At 37.0% G+C, this 18,192-nt stretch overlaps 1 protein-coding gene across 1 annotated transcript; it reads left to right on the top strand.

The window, feature by feature from the left end:
* Nucleotides 1-6,110: 6,110 nt before the first annotated feature.
* LOC115726306 (ethylene-responsive transcription factor 13-like) lies at nt 6,111-6,878 on the top strand. The gene has a single exon (XM_030656113.2). It carries the CDS (start codon nt 6,146-6,148, stop codon nt 6,821-6,823), a length of 678 nt encoding a protein of 225 aa, XP_030511973.2. The 5' UTR covers nt 6,111-6,145; the 3' UTR covers nt 6,824-6,878.
* The last annotated feature ends 11,314 nt before the right edge of the window (nt 6,879-18,192 follow it).

Below are 18,192 nucleotides of genomic sequence, written 5' to 3'. Positions count from 1 at the left end.
AGTCTAGACATATACGTCGTAGACATAATACCATTAGACAACTACTCTCAACTGGAATTATCTCTATTGACTACGTAAAGTCAAAGGATAATATTACGGATCCGCTAACCAAAGGGTTAAATAGAGAGTTAGTTGAAAAATTGACAAGAGGAATGGGACCGAAGCCCATAAAAGAATAAGTTGATATAAAGGAAACCCAACCTAGTTGACTGGAGATCCCAAGATCTAGGTTCAAAGGGACAACCTAATTATATAAACTTAGTGATGTCACCGTGGGGGTTTATCCCTAAAACCATTCCTATAAAATACCAGTGATATTGTAAGGAAAAGGATAGCAATTTTTGCTTTAATGATTCTTAAGTGGAGTAAACAAATTACTCAAAATTAAGTAATCACCTATGTGAGAGAGAAGTAGGGCCGCTTCAAAGGAGAATTATTTAGGGCTAAATTTTTTAGAAACTCTCGCAGAACCAGGTTGATGTTCATGGCCAAAACGAACATAATCATGAGAACTGAACAAACGTTTAGATGATTCCCGTGTGAAGTGTATGGTTCATTTACATGAGAAAGCAGGACAGTTCAAGGATATCATGTCTACTGGACAGCTAGTAAAGTAAATACATTTTCATAAGGGAAGGTTCAAAGAGTAACACCTACCTATCCTATGCAGGTTTCAATTGTTGAACATTATCACAGAGTCAAAACTAAAACAATTTTCATTCATGTGGGGGATTGTTGGAAATATGGAACAAATTGAAGGGTGGATGAATGAGAAATTGATGCTCAAAGAACACCCTTGAGTTGGAAGTGGGAAGTGGAAAAACACTAGTCCCACATTGAAAAGAAAGAAGGCTTTAGAGTGCTTTATAGATAGTTACACTCCTTTTGAGTGGTAACTGTCACAACACAAGTACTATGCCTCGCACACAGGCGCAGGGGGGGTGCAAATCCCAGGCCCCGACGGAGACCCAACGAGCTGAAACTTGGGCGCGAGCGCACAACCTGCGTACACGAATGCAAGACCGAGAGGTGGGCCTCGCGAAAAGCCCAATTTTGCCTTCCGATTTATTTTTCCAACTCAAATTGTTACAATTTTTTGTAACGGTTGCTGAAATCGATATTATAACGGCAGATTAATGGCATTGCCGTTACGAAATTGATATTATAACGGCGGATTTAATCAGCCGTTATAATTCATTAGCAGGTTAATGTTGAAACGGCAACGGCTGCTGAATTGATTCTGTCGTTACATAATAACGGCAAATTTAATTGGCCGTTATAGTTCAATTTCCGAAACATCCCCCATCGACCCTAGAAGTAGGTGGCTTCCCATCCACAATTTTTTGGCTCGTCCGAAAATCCTCTCTCTTTTGCTCTCAGCATTTGCATTGTTTTCGATAGTGTTCGGTTCCGCTTTGTTCAAGTTCGCCGACAGCCTTGAGGTGCGTGCTTGCTTCTTCGCTGCCAACCGTTGTATCCTGGGAGATAGACGTTCACGAAACCTCGAGCACGTAATAGAGGGGACGAATCTGTTTTAAGGAAACTGTGTCAAACACAGGCCTCGGTATTATTTGCATCGGCACCGTTTCTTTTCAATATTATTATTGCAATTCCATTTATGTTCGTTTCTGTGATTGTACTATTCTAATTTCAATTTTAATACATTTATCAATTTGTATACCGATCACGACATTTATATTATCGCCATATTGAATTTTGTTACAGAATATTCCCAATGATCCGATAACATCGCTCTCCTAAGTTTCATATACTTTCTTCGATTCCCACAAATTGCGTGCAAGTTGTTCCGGGCCAATGCTATCGGTACAGGCCAAAGGAATAAACTTAACATATTCATGAAGCCTGCAGGGTGTTCTTCGAGTGCTCAAGTAGCCGAGTCTTCATGCCTATGCGCCTCCGAATTAAAAGAAAAAAAAATCCTCAAATGTTTGCATCTTTCATCTAGCAACGTGATGACGCCAGAACAACAACGTTAAAGGAGAAAAAAAAAAAGAGAGTCAATCTACTGAAATATTGCTCATATGAGAAGGTCAACGGCAAGAATTAATCATATACCCACCAAAGATCATTTTCTTGACTTGCCACTTCCACTTTTTCTTCGTTGAAGATTCTTGCTTCCACAAAATTCCAACGCATGGTTCATGACTTGCTTTCGCTGTACCTGTGACATTATTGGAGATGCTACTTTAGTTAATTTCCACCCTCTTTCATTAATTTATCTATAATGTATTCAAGTTGCCCATGCAAAATTCAACAAGGTTAACCTTTTGCGGCATCAAATGTCCACAGATATGTCCATAATCTATTCAAGTTTAACAACACCGGCATGCATGCCAAAAAATTCAAGCCTGAAAAGTTTGAAACAAACGGGCCAAATATTTGAGAATAATTGGCAAGACCAAAGAACGAAAATTCTAGATTATGATAATGGTTTTCATGATAAAAACGTTTATCCTATATGATTCTTCGAGGTCAACAAGAGTACCTCATGAAAATAACAAGAGAACATAAGCGACATTTTGTCCTCATTGTAGAAGACCATTTGGCATACGGCCCTACTGGTAAATGGATTGGGAGGTGGGGACACTAGTGCCATAGGTGCGGGTTTCGACTCTCGCACTCGGCCTTGGTAGAGCAAAATTAGAGAGAGGAGTGTTGGAGATAGGACAGACAAATACATACAAAAAAAAATACTTTTGGCACAATGGTATATATCGAGTTCACTTATGACAAATTAAATTTCTGAACTTCACATTAGAGCTTGTGGAGCTGGATAGAAAAATCCTTTTTTCATTTATGACAATTGAGTTTAGTAATGAGAAATGCTTCACCGACAGTACTATTAGAGACAGTACAATCTCAACCATAGAACCACACACCATCATCGCGTGTTTTGCATAAAACACTTATTAATTGAGAGATCGTGTGGTAAAAAATAACCGACAATACTGTCAGACTAATAGCTTCCTTTAGTAAATACACATTGTAAAAGCATTCTATTGTAGCAAGTTGTGAACCTGATAGAGGAAAATAGACATACCTGATCTTAGAAATATTTGCCATTACATGCGTACAAGGTTTAAGTACCTACGTTGATCTTCCTTTTCAAGACCACAGATGTATTTTCCGCGACATGCTTACAAAAAGACTATTCTACAACATCCTTAGTTGAAGGAAATTTCCCTCATCTGAATCTCTAGCCGGTTGATTTCTTTAAAACTTTGAGAGTGAGTGAGTGAAAGTTAATCCCTCGTGCACGTCCGAAAAACCTTTTCATGAAAATTTTCATAGACGAAACAAAAACACTCTAAATTGCACATACTTGCCGTTGTTAGAGAGGATATTTTATTCCTATGGGGAAGAGGTGAGGTTGAATCAATGATTGATGTATAGACTTTAGTTATGGAGAATGAGGATCACATGATAATTGAATACTAACTCAACTTGAAATAAAGGAACTTTTTTTATGAATAAACTCGATACATCGTCCTTTACGATAAAGACAAAATGTACATTACATCACGCCACACGAAATATATAAGCATGTGATTTCATCTTTGAAACCCGTGACATTTCAAATTTGTTATACACTTACAACTAATAAATGGATTACAATATGAATAGAGTGTATAGGGATCACCCCACATGATTTATAGGAGCACATGCTTTCTTTGGACTTTGTTATAGATTATTTACAATAAAAGGATATCATATACAGATGTATGCGGCATGTGGTTAATTATGTCTAGATTCTTATGATTAATCAACTTTGATCCTCATTATTGCTGCCCCACTACTCGCCTATAAGGAGGCTCGTAGACCCTACTCCGGTAAATCACTTTCTGTCTTTTATTCTGGCAATTCGTTGGAAAATTAAAGTTATAAATGGATACTCTAATTAATATTGTATAGTTAATTGACTAGATAATGAAACACTCATGGGTGTGGAATCGTCTTACTTCAACGTGGGGCCAAACTGCTATATAAACTCAATATAGCAAAGAACTAATCAATCACATTATAAGGGATGAGAACCAATTTAACCTCATGAATCGATCATTTTGACCAAAAAAAAAAGACTGATCATTTTTCACTTTTGGACCAAGAAAAGGAAATTACTTTCGGAGAATTACAAAATTCATCCTTAATTTTTGCTCGATTACACTGTGTATCCCTAGTTTTGAAATCTACACTTCGCAATCTTCGAAATTCTTTCCCCGTTATATGCTAAATATTCATGATTATTTAGATTTAACGATCGCCTCAACATTTCAATTAAGGTTTTTAGCTGCATATCTAATGTAAATAGACAAATATATATCTTTTAAATGACTCGATTTTACGAGAAAAGGAGAGTAAAAAAATGAAATTGCATATATTGAAAAGTTTCGGTGACTTGCGATAGCATTATTTTATAAAGTAAACAAGAGTAAAGGATAACGAATGTAATTCAAAGTGAATTTTCAAAAAATTCAGGAAAAAATTAAAACGGCGCTTTTAAAAATAGGGATGCAAATTTTGGCGCAATAGGTGAGAACAGTATCTAAAATTTCCTCCAATTAACTAAGTGTCACAACGACATGCAAAAATAAATGACACATCAGATCGCAAATTTGTTTAATCAAAAGTTCAGATCCAACGCAAGAGTATCTATTTCGACGACATTGATGAACGACTCCCCTGCACATCCAAAACCCTAGATACTCTTCATCTGCAATTGAAAGGGCATAAACGATCTAATAGAAAGATTATATCACTACATTGACGCAATCGAAAACCTTTAGCTAGGCCCAAAAACCAAGTCCAACGAAGGAAAACGGAAAAAATTCATTTGTCATGTTCAGTTTCTAAGCATGGGTCTCAGAGAAATGTGTAAATAATTCCAAACGCAGTGCATGCAGATATAAATTAAAAGGGTTTTGGAAGTTATTTACAGCCCTTTTTCTTTTTTCAGGGGAAAAATAACCATTTTAATGTACGGACCAGCTCTTCTCAACACGTTGGCGTTCTGCAAATACGGGCATCCCGACAATTTTTCGTATCTCCAGACTGTCGGTGTCGGTCATGTGTATTTCTATTTCTAGGGTTTTGCCATTAAATACTGCTTGATGAACACGTTCTCCATTCAAGGGAAATTGCAGTTTTAGGTTCTGCAAACGTTGTCCTTTTTCAAGGGACACGCAAGCATATTCTCTCTTCTTTCTAAAACCAGACAAAAAAAATGATTTTCGTATACAAATGAAGATTTTGTTGCTATGATTTGAAGGCGCTACAATCTGACCAATCATGTAAGGAGCATAATTTTTTGTTAGAGGGTTTTGCTTAAAGTACTTCTCTTTATAAGAAAATGAAGAATTCATGATATGCTTGATGCTCCGTGATTGTTTGTCACTTATTTAGAGCGAGAGAGATTTGTACTTTAAAGTAATTTTATAAACAATTGATGTGTACAAACAACACGTAGCTGATCATTCATGAAGTGAAGACACGAGATGAAAACGAATTGAGGGAAGATGGCCATCACTTTTTTTCTAACGGGTCATATTAGACATTTCATTGAAGATTGACCAACATCGCTTACTTAAATGATAAGAATTATACAAGACAAAGCCTTCCGAGATAAGTGAGTTATATTCGAGAACCAACTACATTATGGCACATCATTCGGTAAGTCAATTTTATAACTACACTTAGTAAATCTATCTGGATTTTATTTTACGGTATCAAGTATGTCGTTCAATGGTGAGAGTTTCATGAAACCTAACATACTTTCATACTCACTGTTTTTTTTTTCTTTTCTTTTTTTGTCAATTAATGATGAGTTACATCATCATCGCAATCATACGTTGAGAAAAGTGAAGCTGTTGGTGAAAGACTCGAAGTTCTTCTGTCCGTACTCCACGCCCCAATGATTTGAAAAAGCTACCATGTGACGAATATAATACTACTGATTACAAAGATGAAGTACCAATTTAGAAAAAAAAATGCAAATTAATTAACTCCCCATATAATTCGATTATATATATATATATATACACACACACCGTCTCGCCACAGCATAGTACGCACCAGCACTGTATTCAGTCCCTAACCTCGCATTATTTCTCCACTATCCAGGATCAAAATGTACGCAGCAAGCTCAGCAATATCAGATACAGATGCTGCTCTTTTAGAGTGTATCCGCCAGCATCTTCTCGATGACGATGATGACTTCGAAACCCTGACGAAAATCGCCCGAAATGTTCCATTCGATTGCCCGGATTCAAGTTTCCACATGTCCTCGTCTCCGGAGACGACATTGTCGTTCGAAGCGAATGAAGACGATGACAACGTCGACATCTATCCTGACCCCATGAAAGACGCCGTCGGGTCCAAATCACCCAGTTCGTTGAATGAGCAGCCGGTCATGGAGGATCACGGTGACGTTGAAGTGAATGAGGCACTGCACGGAGGGTCACGCTACCGGGGAGTGAGGAGACGGCCGTGGGGGACATATGCGGCAGAGATTCGGGACCCGAAGAAGAATGGTGCCAGGAGGTGGCTTGGGACCTACGAGACGCCGCGGGAGGCTGCGCTGGCTTACGACCGGGCTGCCTTCGCTATGCGCGGGGCCAAGGCCCGGTTGAATTTCCCGCACCTGATCAGCTGCGACGAGGCAGAGCCAGTGAGGGTGACTCGGAAGCAGCACCGCTCGCCTGACGCTGAGAGCGGCTCGCCGGATCCGAAGTGGAGAAAGGAGGATTTGACTGGGTTGGCCAGCGACCCCGACGAGCTCAATGGCTATGTGCTGTCGTTTCAATAGAGTGGGACTCGAAATTAAAAAAGAAAGATGTCAGGTTTTGTGTGATGATTTTTAGTCATTGCTCATAAGCGTTGAGTCGGTACATTTTGTTGCTTCTTTCGAAACGCTAACACCACCATCAAACTTGCTACCCCACACGACGAGCCAAATCGTTAAATTATGCCGCATTTCACCGCTGCACGCGCCCTCACGATCTTCCACGCTCCGCCGCATCAAGGATAAAGTTGCTCTCATGCGCCACGCACCCATCATTAAGTCTTCTGTAAATGCATTCGCTGATGCCATTAACACATTAACATTGGCCATGAGAAGTCAGGTCATCCGACACGTCATCTCACATGTTATTAGTCATGTTACACTCAAATGTCTATCTGTCGCATTTGCATACACATTCACTAGGGGTGAGCAGTTCCCGTCAGGTCCGGTTCCCATAAAAAATCGGGAACCGGACCGGTGGTCCCGGTTCCCACTTTTCGGAACCGCGGACCGGACCGGCCACCCTTAGAACTAGGAACCGGACCGGACCGTCGGTCCGGTCCGGTTCCCGGGCGGTTCCAAGGGTTTCCGGTCCGCGGTCCCAAAAAATGGATGCACACTTTGATAGAAGACACGATCGAGCTCGAGGTCAAGGAAACAAGGGTCGGTGTACCACGAGCTCGGCGGAGTCAAGGCCTCTTTAATTGACAGCTCTAGATCGAACTCGTAAATGTCTATGGCACTACGTTGAAGTGAAACAAAGAAACCTAAATGACCTAAACCTAAACAACAAGTAAATATTAGGTTTGTTTTTAAAAAAAATTATAAAAAAAAATACCGGTCCGGTCCGGTCCTAGGCCCTGGAACCGGGAACCGGACCGCACGGTCACCGGTTCCAATTTTAGGAACCGGGAACCGGACCGAACCCTCTAAAATCGGGAACTGGACCATCGCTCCCGGTCCGGGTGGTCTTTTTTCTCACCCCTAACATTCACAACCATGTCAACTGTCACGTCAGTCTGTTGTCACATAACCTATACATGTCATTCGATTCTCTCTTCAGCGGACTGAACACGTTCACTATTCTGTCGGACCGGTTCTTTACGTTTTCCGTCCGATTCGATCATTTCCAGACCGGTTCTAGGAGATTTTGGACCGATTCTATGTCTTGAAGGTGTTGTTTTATTCACTTTTTTTTATTATCTGTTCTACTATTTTTCACTAGTAAAGTGCATAATATAGAATAAAAAAAATTATCTCTGCCATTGTGGCGTGTATTTCAATGGTGCTGGTTTTTTGCAATTATGAGGCATGATTAAGTGACCCTACTCACATCGGACCTAGTGCCCAGGCAATTTGGCCAATAATGGGCCAAGAAATATTGAATGGACGAAGGTTTTTGAAAAATACAAATATCCTCAATTATGTTTTTTAGATATTGATCAAATTAAAATTTATGGATTTAAGAAATGTCAAGTTGTTTTTAGTGGACGTAGGTTTTGCCATGATGTTGCTACTAATATTCGCGAATCTACAAATACTACTAGTGAGAATGACGACAAAGTTGCTAAATGTTTGGAGAAGTAGGACAGCAAAAAATATTAGACCCTACCGTGGTTTCAAAACACCTCTATTCCATTTATTCAAGTTTAATTTGGTCTCATTGACACAACCAAAAGAAGCCCCAAAGATTTACTTTGCCAGCCGATAATCTACTTTAGATATTGCCCGTATGCATCAGCTGTTAGGGGATTTACATCGTTTGCATTTGAAGACAGGTTGGTTCACTAACGATCTTTTATCCTCCATGCATGCTATTTGGGATGAGTTAGCCTCGTCAAAGCCACAATGACATGTGTACCCTGATGTTTGTTCGTGATTGTATGCACGTTACGCATGACACTTAATGACGAATTTGAATCCGTGCGAGCTTCACTTCTCTATAGAGATCCTTTACCCAGTCACGAGGCAGTTGTCTTGGATTCGTGTACTTCTCTATAGAGATCCTTCACCTCTCTTCCCAACACTTATGTTTTGTCTGTCATTCCATACTTTGGATTCATGGTTCGTTAATTCTAACGGTTGCTATCACGTGCCTTCTAGCTCTAACTTGTTTGAGTCAAAATCATTCACTTCACAAACACCTAATCTTCATACAGTCGTTAATTCATAGATGGTAGTCATTTATACATAAAATATTTCAAAATCTTCGTTATCTTTTTACCTAACACTTTTATAGTTCCCAAACTTTCATTAATTGTAATCACTCACTGGTTGTGCTTCCTAAAGCTTGATATTTTCGATTTGGATGTGCTTGTTTCTCTAGATTATGTCCCTCTTATCAATCACTTAGGTTTTGTTGATAGTAAACTTTTTTATTCTTTGCCATGTAATTGAGGAAAACATCTTACTTTACCGCTCGATCTTAGTGAATCTATCTCTTATGCTCCATTTAATCTAATTTGCTCCAATGTATGGGGACTTTCTCTAACTTCTATTATGGGAAGATCTTATTATTTTGTGATTTTCGTTGACATTCATCCGTGTTTTAAATAGAAGGAAATGTTGTACCAAAATAATGTTAATATGATTAACTATTGTGGGTTTGTTTCTCTTATACTAAATTCACTACACACTTATTAAAGATCTATTATATCATATTCCAATAACACTCATTAAAGATCTATTATATCATATTCCAATAAAATTGACTTGATCATGGACTGTCTTTTCTTTTTTAATTGACACGGATGATTGGTCGTTTTCTTTTATGCAATCATCATCTTTAAGTAGCATCTTTTCAAATCTCGAGTTTTGCTGCGAGTGTGCAAGATGGAATGACAGATACATTTTTACTGTACAGTAACAAATGTATCGCAAGGGACGAAGCCAACTTTTCCCTTTATAGTAACATATACGTATATTAAGATTTAAAGACACGTATAGATAGATATATAGATATTTTGAACCATAATTGACTTAGATAATTTGAAAATATTTATTTCCACCATATAATTGTCGTAAAATTTACAAAAACATATATCACGAAAATCGTTTTGGCGTTAAACCACATATCTTTTCAAAGCAAAAGTGATCTGTTGCATGTAGAGCAAGAGTCAATTATTTCGTACATAGATTGCGGCGAATGTATCTGACTATCTATGCATTAAAGATTGAAAAGGCTTTACCCAACGACATGACATCCTTTAGGATCTTCTTTCAATGTGTTTGGGATTATTCTCCTTTTCCTTTTAATTCATATAATTAATTTAAATTGTCGTAATCAAAATTCACAGGAAAAAAAAGCGAATATTTACTTAAAAAAGAAAAGGACATTTAATTGTTTTAATAGTGAAGATTTATCTTCGTGCTTCTTGCCTTCCTTATATATGAAATTAAATTATTTTGTGCATGCGATGTTTTTCGTAATTCAATGTATTAATTCTGGAGTATTATTAGTTACGGATGTTCTTGAAGTGGGTGAATAGGTTAAGATCTCCTTCATTGGGAATCCAGACCGCCCAATAAAACAAAGAGCTCTGAGTCAGCAATGCGTGCTACCTTAGTGTTAATTTATAATTAAAGAAAAACTGTTGTACAATCTAATATAATAATTTGGTTTCTCTAAATTTGCTTTTACATTTTGTTTTGTATTTAATTGAGATCTTGCGCTTCGCGTATTTTTTTTTTTTTTTTTGGTAAGAAGCGCTTCGCGTATTTCAGCTCTCTTTAAATGCAAAACACTTGAGACTTCACAAAATAAAGATGTTCACATTTAAATTTGACTCTAGCCTAAGTTTAAAGATTGGGAGTATGTTTTGAGAAGATTTGGACTCGGGACTTCCTACTCTGTTATCACGTGAGATTTCGTGAGACCACTATCAACTATTCTAAAAGTTTAAACTATAAAATATGTAGTAACAAGTGCGAAAGCGAACACAAAACACAAGGATTTACGTGGTTCGATCAAAGTGATCTACGTCCACGGGCGAGGCAAAACAATATTCCACTATAATAAAAAGAGTACAGATTATAGAAATCGGTCTTTTTGACTAAACAAAAGCACATGACTCACTAGTCTTTCACATAAGGAAAATCCTCAATACCTATTGAAAAGAAAACCCTAGCCGTAGTAAAATAGAGCCCAAAATTTTTTTTTGGGGGGCGTTGCCCCCGAACCCTCATTCAGATCTGTTCGCACCGCAATAAAGATTTGTTCACTTGCTCCGAGTTGGGCCAATAGGCCCAACTCTCCGCATCACGAACTAAATCTCAATTTTTTTTCTCCACTTTTGGGCCGCATAAAAATATATCGGGTCGGGTGATGAACCGGATTGGGTACATAAAATTCAAGACATATTTAACAAGATGAATACGTGATTTAATATATAAATATCTTAACACTCCCTCCAATAAAAACATCAGACTATATAGGAGCAACATCCCACGCAACCTAACATTCTGCCATCTAATATAGTCCAATGAAGTTTTGCGATTGCTTGACATCACCCAAAAACACAAATGTTTGACAGTCTTCTCCTACTCCACTAATCCCCGTCACAAAATTCAAGAAGACCAAGAAGAAGAACATGGGTCATGTTGGGTATGGCTTGAGTACGGAATCCGGTTTAGGTCGCTGAAATTTGATTACATATTAATAGGTCAATATAAATTAAATGAGTCGATTTAAGTCGGACCCATTTTGTATCCATCTAAATCCAACCCCACATGTTTGCCAAATCTAGGGATAGTACGTGGCTGAGATCTTCCTACACTTAGGCTGCTCCACCATCGAACAATCCACAAAGGTTAAAACTGAAATTTGGGGCTAGGGTTTGGTTTGAGAAGTAATTTTTACCAAATTTCTCAATTTAATTGGGGGCTCGATTACGCTATCAAGACGCCGTTTATTTGTCTATCAAGGATTGATGACTCCGTTGGGCCATATGGAATCATTATCCTTGAAATAATTCCACATAGGATTTACCAATGAGTCGAGTCACCGAATAATCAACCAAAACATAAGTCACTGAATAACCAAAATTGATCGAGTTTTAAAAGTTTAGGCGCCAAATGTGGGTACATTATTGTGTGCCGTCTAATAATTTTGATTCTTCAAGGGTTATTATGCTACCATTTTAATATGTTGGTTATAGGATGCAACCAAGGATCCAAACTAGAAATAGATGGACGCCAAAAAATTGAAGTTAGCGTGCAAATTGGTGAATGTTGGATATTCCCAATGTTCTTATCCAAGAAATGTTAATAGTAGATTATAACTCTCCTAACGTTACTCAAGATCCTTTTCTCTAAGTTAGAGCCTCAAACCTAGAGTTGGCAGGGATGATTGTGGGCGTCAGGTGATTTTCGGTTGAAAAACTAGAGGCAATTCGTTGGAATCTCACAAATTGCACGCAAATTGCTCTAGATCAAGGTCACATGGACATGTTAAAGGCCTGGATTGAACCAATTCATGAAGTTTGCAGGGTCTTCTGTGAGACTTCAAACCGTGTGCAAATTGCGAGTCAGAGTTACCTATACAAGCCAAAGGTCTGGAGTCAATCAATTTATGAAACATGCAGGATGTTCCACGAGCCTTCAAGTAGACGGTCTTTGTGTCCATGCACCCGGATTATAAAATGAAGCCACTGAAACGTTTGCACCTTGCATCTAGATATGGAATAGGAAGCAAAGATGGGATGACCGAAAGACCAATGACATCGAAGGAGAATGGAAGGTCAAACTACTGAAATATTGCTCAAATGAGAAGGATAATAATTCAACGACAATTAATCATGCACCCACCAAAAATCATTTTCTTGACTTGCCCCTTCTATTTTATCAACGTCGAAAATCTAACACATGGTTCATGAGTTTCTTTGGCTGTATCTGTGACATAATTAGAGATGCTAATCTAATTTTTTTTTTTTTTGGTCAACAGATGCTAATTTAATTAATCTCCACTTTTTATCACTTACTTAAAGCAGCTCCTGCAAAATTCAACGACGTTGTTAACCTTTTGCGGCATGAAATGTCTGCATGTGTATTTACAATGTCATGATCTTCGTGCTCCAATTCAAGTTCAAAAAACACCAGCAGGCATGCCGAGATTTCAAGCCTGAAAACTTTGAAATGCGACGGCCAGTTATTGGTGAATATTTGGGCAATACTAAATGGTAAATGAAATAAAATTATGATGATGGTCGGCACCTGAGATGTAGGTTTCCCCTTGTATTTTATAATAGAAGTATTTATACTTGGAAATTGTAAGAGATCAACAAGAGTACCTCTTGAAACTATCATAAGCAGCAAGGACCATTATCTTGAACAAGAAAAATTGAGCCACATTTTGTCTTCATCGACCATGACCTTCTAGCGCAATGACCCACACATCGAGTAAAGGTATATATCCAGTTCATTTATGACAAATAAATAGAATTAAAGCCACCAAAAATCTTAAACTATATTCACTATGACACCAATGTACTTTCTGTGGTGGGGGAAATTACTTATCCAATTAGTCTTAAACCTATTCTACGGATGTCAATTCAATCTTAAATTTTTTCCAATTGAGTCCTAAAACTTTGCATGAGATTCCAATATAGTCCTTTTGGCCAATTTTCATCTAAAATCACTGATGTAGTGGTGTGCCACTTAGGATGGCGGGAGATAATTGGATCGTTACGTCAGCGATTCCCGGCCAATATTGAATGGAAGGACAATATTAAAAAAATTTGCCTAAATGTTTAGAAACTAAATTGGTAAAATTGAAAAGTTTAGGACTGAATTAGCATTCGTATAATAAGTACATGATCGATTGGGTCATGTCCCCAAAGCCCCCGATGCCAATTGCGACACTATTACACATTTGGGGTATTGGTGACACAAAAAGTAGGTTTTGGATATTGGAGTCCCAATGGACAAAGTTTAGGATTGTTTGTAATAGACATAGAGCAATTTATCACACTGATATAAGTTTCAGGATTTTGAAGACACTAGAAAAATTTAGGAAATTGGTGTTATAGTACGTATCATGTAGGGTTTCTATATATATAACAACTTTACGTTACTGGTTGTGGAGCTAGATAACATATCCTTGTCGTTCATGATTTAAGAGCTTCACGTTATAGGAGCATTCTACTATAGTATGTTGGGAATCTGATTGTGGAAAAGAATCATCATGATCGTAGACACAAGTGGTAAATGTCCAAGTACCAAGTTGATTTTCCTTTTCTCACAACAGTATAAGCGGTTGATTTCTTCAAAATTTTGCGTCAGCTGAAAATTATCCTTTGTTTTGGAGCAAACATGTTTTCTTCATAATTAACAACTATCTTTATTGAAAGTAAATTATTTTCCATTGATTATCCATTTTATAACGATCTAAATCCACAGTTCGAGAAATTATTTCCGCGAAAATTCTTTCCGGCGAAACAAACACATTCTAAATTGCGCATACCTGCCCATCATTAGAGACAAAAGGGTCTTTGCTTTCAAGGGGCGGGGAGGAAGAAGAGAATTGAATTGAGAATAGAGGCAGGGTTTTTCGGTTATAGCAATTAGCAAATGGGGATCACATGATTATACAATGTTAACTCAATTACGAATAAAGAATACTTTTCTTTTCGAAATGTATTGGGCCGATTGTCCTTATAATAAAGACAAAAATAACACGTCATATCACATCACATGAAATATGTACGAATGAGATTTGACCTCGGATTCCACGACATTTCAAATTTACTGTATGCTAACAATTAACAAATGAATTCTAAAATGAATAGGACGTATCGGTATCACGGCACACGAAATATATGAGCTCCCTTTTTGTGGAATTTTATATAGGAGCGTAGTAGAGTTATATTTTAGACTGACATATGTGGCATGTGCTTAATAATGTATCAATTCTTATCACCTCTGATCCTCGTTACTGCAGCCCCGCCACTCCCTTATAAGAATGCTCGAAGACCTTGCTCCGGTAATTGCTAGCTGTCTCGTCTTCTGCCATTTTTTTCCTTGGCTTAGTAAATTAATGAACGGATGCTCTAATTAATGCAGTCTGCTTAATTAGCAAGATAACGATCTACTTATAGGTGTAGAATCCTCTTTACTTCGACGCGTGGCCAAGTTACTCCATTAACTTTTTCCATCCCTCAATTTTTTTTTTTGTTAGATTTCGTTTGTTTTGTGAAAAATAAGGTGTTTTTGAAAAATGTCTTTCAAAAAGTCATTTTTCAGGAAAATGACTATTTTTCGTTGTTCAATTGAAACTTGAAAATGATCTGGAAAACATTTTTAGTTGTTCGGTATGAAAAATCGAATTTGATTTTCCTTCATATACTCCTTTTAACAATTTTTTTTAGTTTTTTATTTTTATGTTATTTTTCGTTTTATTTTTTAAAATTCTAGATTTTATATTTTTTCTATTTCTTTTTTTATTTTCCCCTCTTCCGTTGATCACCGCTCACGGCGATGCCCAGCAAGGCCGGGGAGGTCGAGCTCACCGACTATGGCCATTGCCGCCAACCGGATGAAGAAGAAAGAAAAAGAAAAATAACAGTAAAGAAAAAAAAAGAATAACAAAAGAGAAAAAATAACAAATAACAAATAAATAGTTAGAATATTTAAAAAAAAAAAAAAATGATTAAAAAATTAAAGAATAATTAAAAAGAAATAAAATGTGGAAAAGAGAAGGAAGAAAAGATAAGGGAAAATGTTTTCCTCTTCTCAAGGAGAGGAAAACATTTTCCTTACTTTTGAAATTTTTTTTTTCATGTGAGAAAAATATTTTCTTGACTCGTTTATTTTTCGTAAAACAAACGCCAGAAAATGCTAAAAAGATTTTTCCGAAAGTTATTTTCCATAGAACAAATAGAGCCTTAGTTACAATGTGTCTTCAGTTCTAAAATTTATACTTCGCATCCCTTCAAAGCTCTTTCTGCTATGTATGTTGAATATTCGTGATTATTTAATCTTTCTAAAAGAGGCAATAATAATGATTTAGGCTGCTCAAATCTTTAGATTCAACTCAAGAGCATCTACAAGTCAACAACATAACCTAAGCGCCCTGCATGTGTAAGCCCCTTGTGATCTTCATCTGCAACTGAAAGAGAAGAAAACCAGGAATCACCCACAACGACATGCAGAAAGATTAATTCATAAAGAACTCCCCACGCTGCATGCAGATAAATTTAATTATCTTTCAAGTTACTTATATAGCTTTTTTTAAGGGCAAAAGACACCATTTCAACGTACTGACCAGGTGTTCTTGGAGATCTCTTCGAAGATATTGTTCACGTTCTGCGAATGCGGTCTCCAAACAATTTTTTGTATCTTTCAGACTGTCGATCCTGTGAATTTCTAGGGTTTGGAACCCTATCTCATCTGCAATGTTTGATGAACACGTTATTTTATTCTCCTTTTGATTGCAAAGCAACAAAAAACTTGTATATTAAATCAAGCAAACTGAAGTCACATGTGCTACTTATGCCTTAGGTTATCCCGCACAAGAAACGACGTCCTTTCTACGTGACACGCATGCGTATCATTCTCTGTTCTTCTTATAAAAAAAGATATTTCTTTTTTATTTGGATTCTGCATCTCGAAATAATCAGAAAAAAAAATCGATTTTATTATACCGGCTGAAGGTTCCTTCCAATCATTCGAAGGCACCGTAAGATTTTTCATTGTAAGAAGATGGATGAATTGGTGATATCGTACTCGATGGTTCACGATTATTCATGAGAATGGCCACAGTGAATTCCAAGAACACTGAATAATATTTCCCAAGATAACGTGAATGAATATGCTTTACCTCAAGACAATTAAATAGAGTAGAAGCATTCGTAGAAAGAGTTGGAAATTAAAAAAACGGGAAATTCTTTAAGATATGTACGTACATACGGACACACATACTAGTAGCAAACTGGAGAACCAATGCCGTGCATGAACTTTGTTAAAGTATACCAAATCGCTTATTTATGGAGTTTATATACTCTTTACATTGATGTAGTCTCCTATGGACCACAAGTTTAAGGTTTGAGGTTGAATGTTTTTTTTTATAGAGTATCACATCACAGGATTTATAGGTTCTTTATATACAAGTGACAGGATCATAGGGGCCTTTAAATATTCCATTTAAATCTCTTAGTAGCATAGTGTACTATATCATATGCTTCTATTTGAATTTTCGATTTTCTTCATTCTTTTTTCGAAATCAGTTGACTTGGTATTGTATTTAACTTGCTGTATTTTCTAGCAACTTATGTATTTCTTAATTGTTCTTGCAGCATTCAATTTGTATCTTTTTACTAATTGGCCGTTTAAATTGATGCAGTTCATTGAAGAGAGTTGAAAAAAAAAGTTAACTTGATATTCCTAAGAGTTAAAGCGTGAAAGCTTTTTTTATGTTTTTCTAGAAAATATCCATTCCCTCATTGATAGATCCTTATATTACAATCCACATATTTGACCACGTTACACGAAATTTTAGAAGGAACCTATTTTTTTTTTTTTTCCCTTTTCCTAAGTTCTAGATGACAATAAAGTATAGAACAGACAAAGTCTTTAATGAGACATGTCCATTAATATAACATTTTTTGTGCTTAAATGAGATTAAAATAAACTTTCAGCACCCTCTTCAAATTTTCCCTATAACCAAGACAACCCGATGGAAAGTAAATCCAAACCGACCGATAACATTTTCGAATTGGCAGTTACTTGACTTGTTCGAGAGCATAAATCAATGCACTTAAGCGCCGTTGTTTGCTCTGATAATCATGCCTAATCCTTCATTTATAAATTGCAACCATATCACTGCTAATTACAAATTACTACATTAATTAGAGGTGTTAATCCAGTAATTACAGCTTCTCTTGTCGTCATCGTCACAAACGGACAAAAAGCAGGACTATCACATGATAAACAGGTTATAATTGATGAAAAGTCTTTCATGTGGGACGAAATTCGATTCAAAAAATGGAGGGAATAAAACGTTTTTACGCAAGTGTCGGAGAATAGTAAAAAAATTGCTCCCGCACGGTGCGCCATCTCAAGTCAAGAGCCAGCTTTCACATACCGTGTCGTGTTGGAATTTCGAGCTAGGTTGCGAGATGAAGCCTCAAACTATGAATATTAGGATAAGATTTTTCCTTTTCGTTTGACTGATAAAGATTAAAAAAAAAAACTAACGAGGTGCATTATTTCTGCTTTAGGACGACGAACATACTACACAATCTTTATCAGATGAGGGAAAGGAGAGGAAACTCGATTAGGTATGGAAACCTAAAGTTAAAACAACTTTTGATAATTGAATACGTAATTTCACGTAGACTGTGGATGTAGTACTTCCTGGGAGGTTTGAAAAACAGAGCGCTAATGATTTCTTCAACGAG

Source organism: Rhodamnia argentea, chromosome 3 (genome assembly GCF_020921035.1).
Source record: "Rhodamnia argentea isolate NSW1041297 chromosome 3, ASM2092103v1, whole genome shotgun sequence".
In the NCBI taxonomy this organism is placed as follows: Eukaryota; Viridiplantae; Streptophyta; class Magnoliopsida; order Myrtales; family Myrtaceae; genus Rhodamnia; species Rhodamnia argentea.
This window is presented reverse-complemented; position numbering and strand designations above follow the sequence as displayed.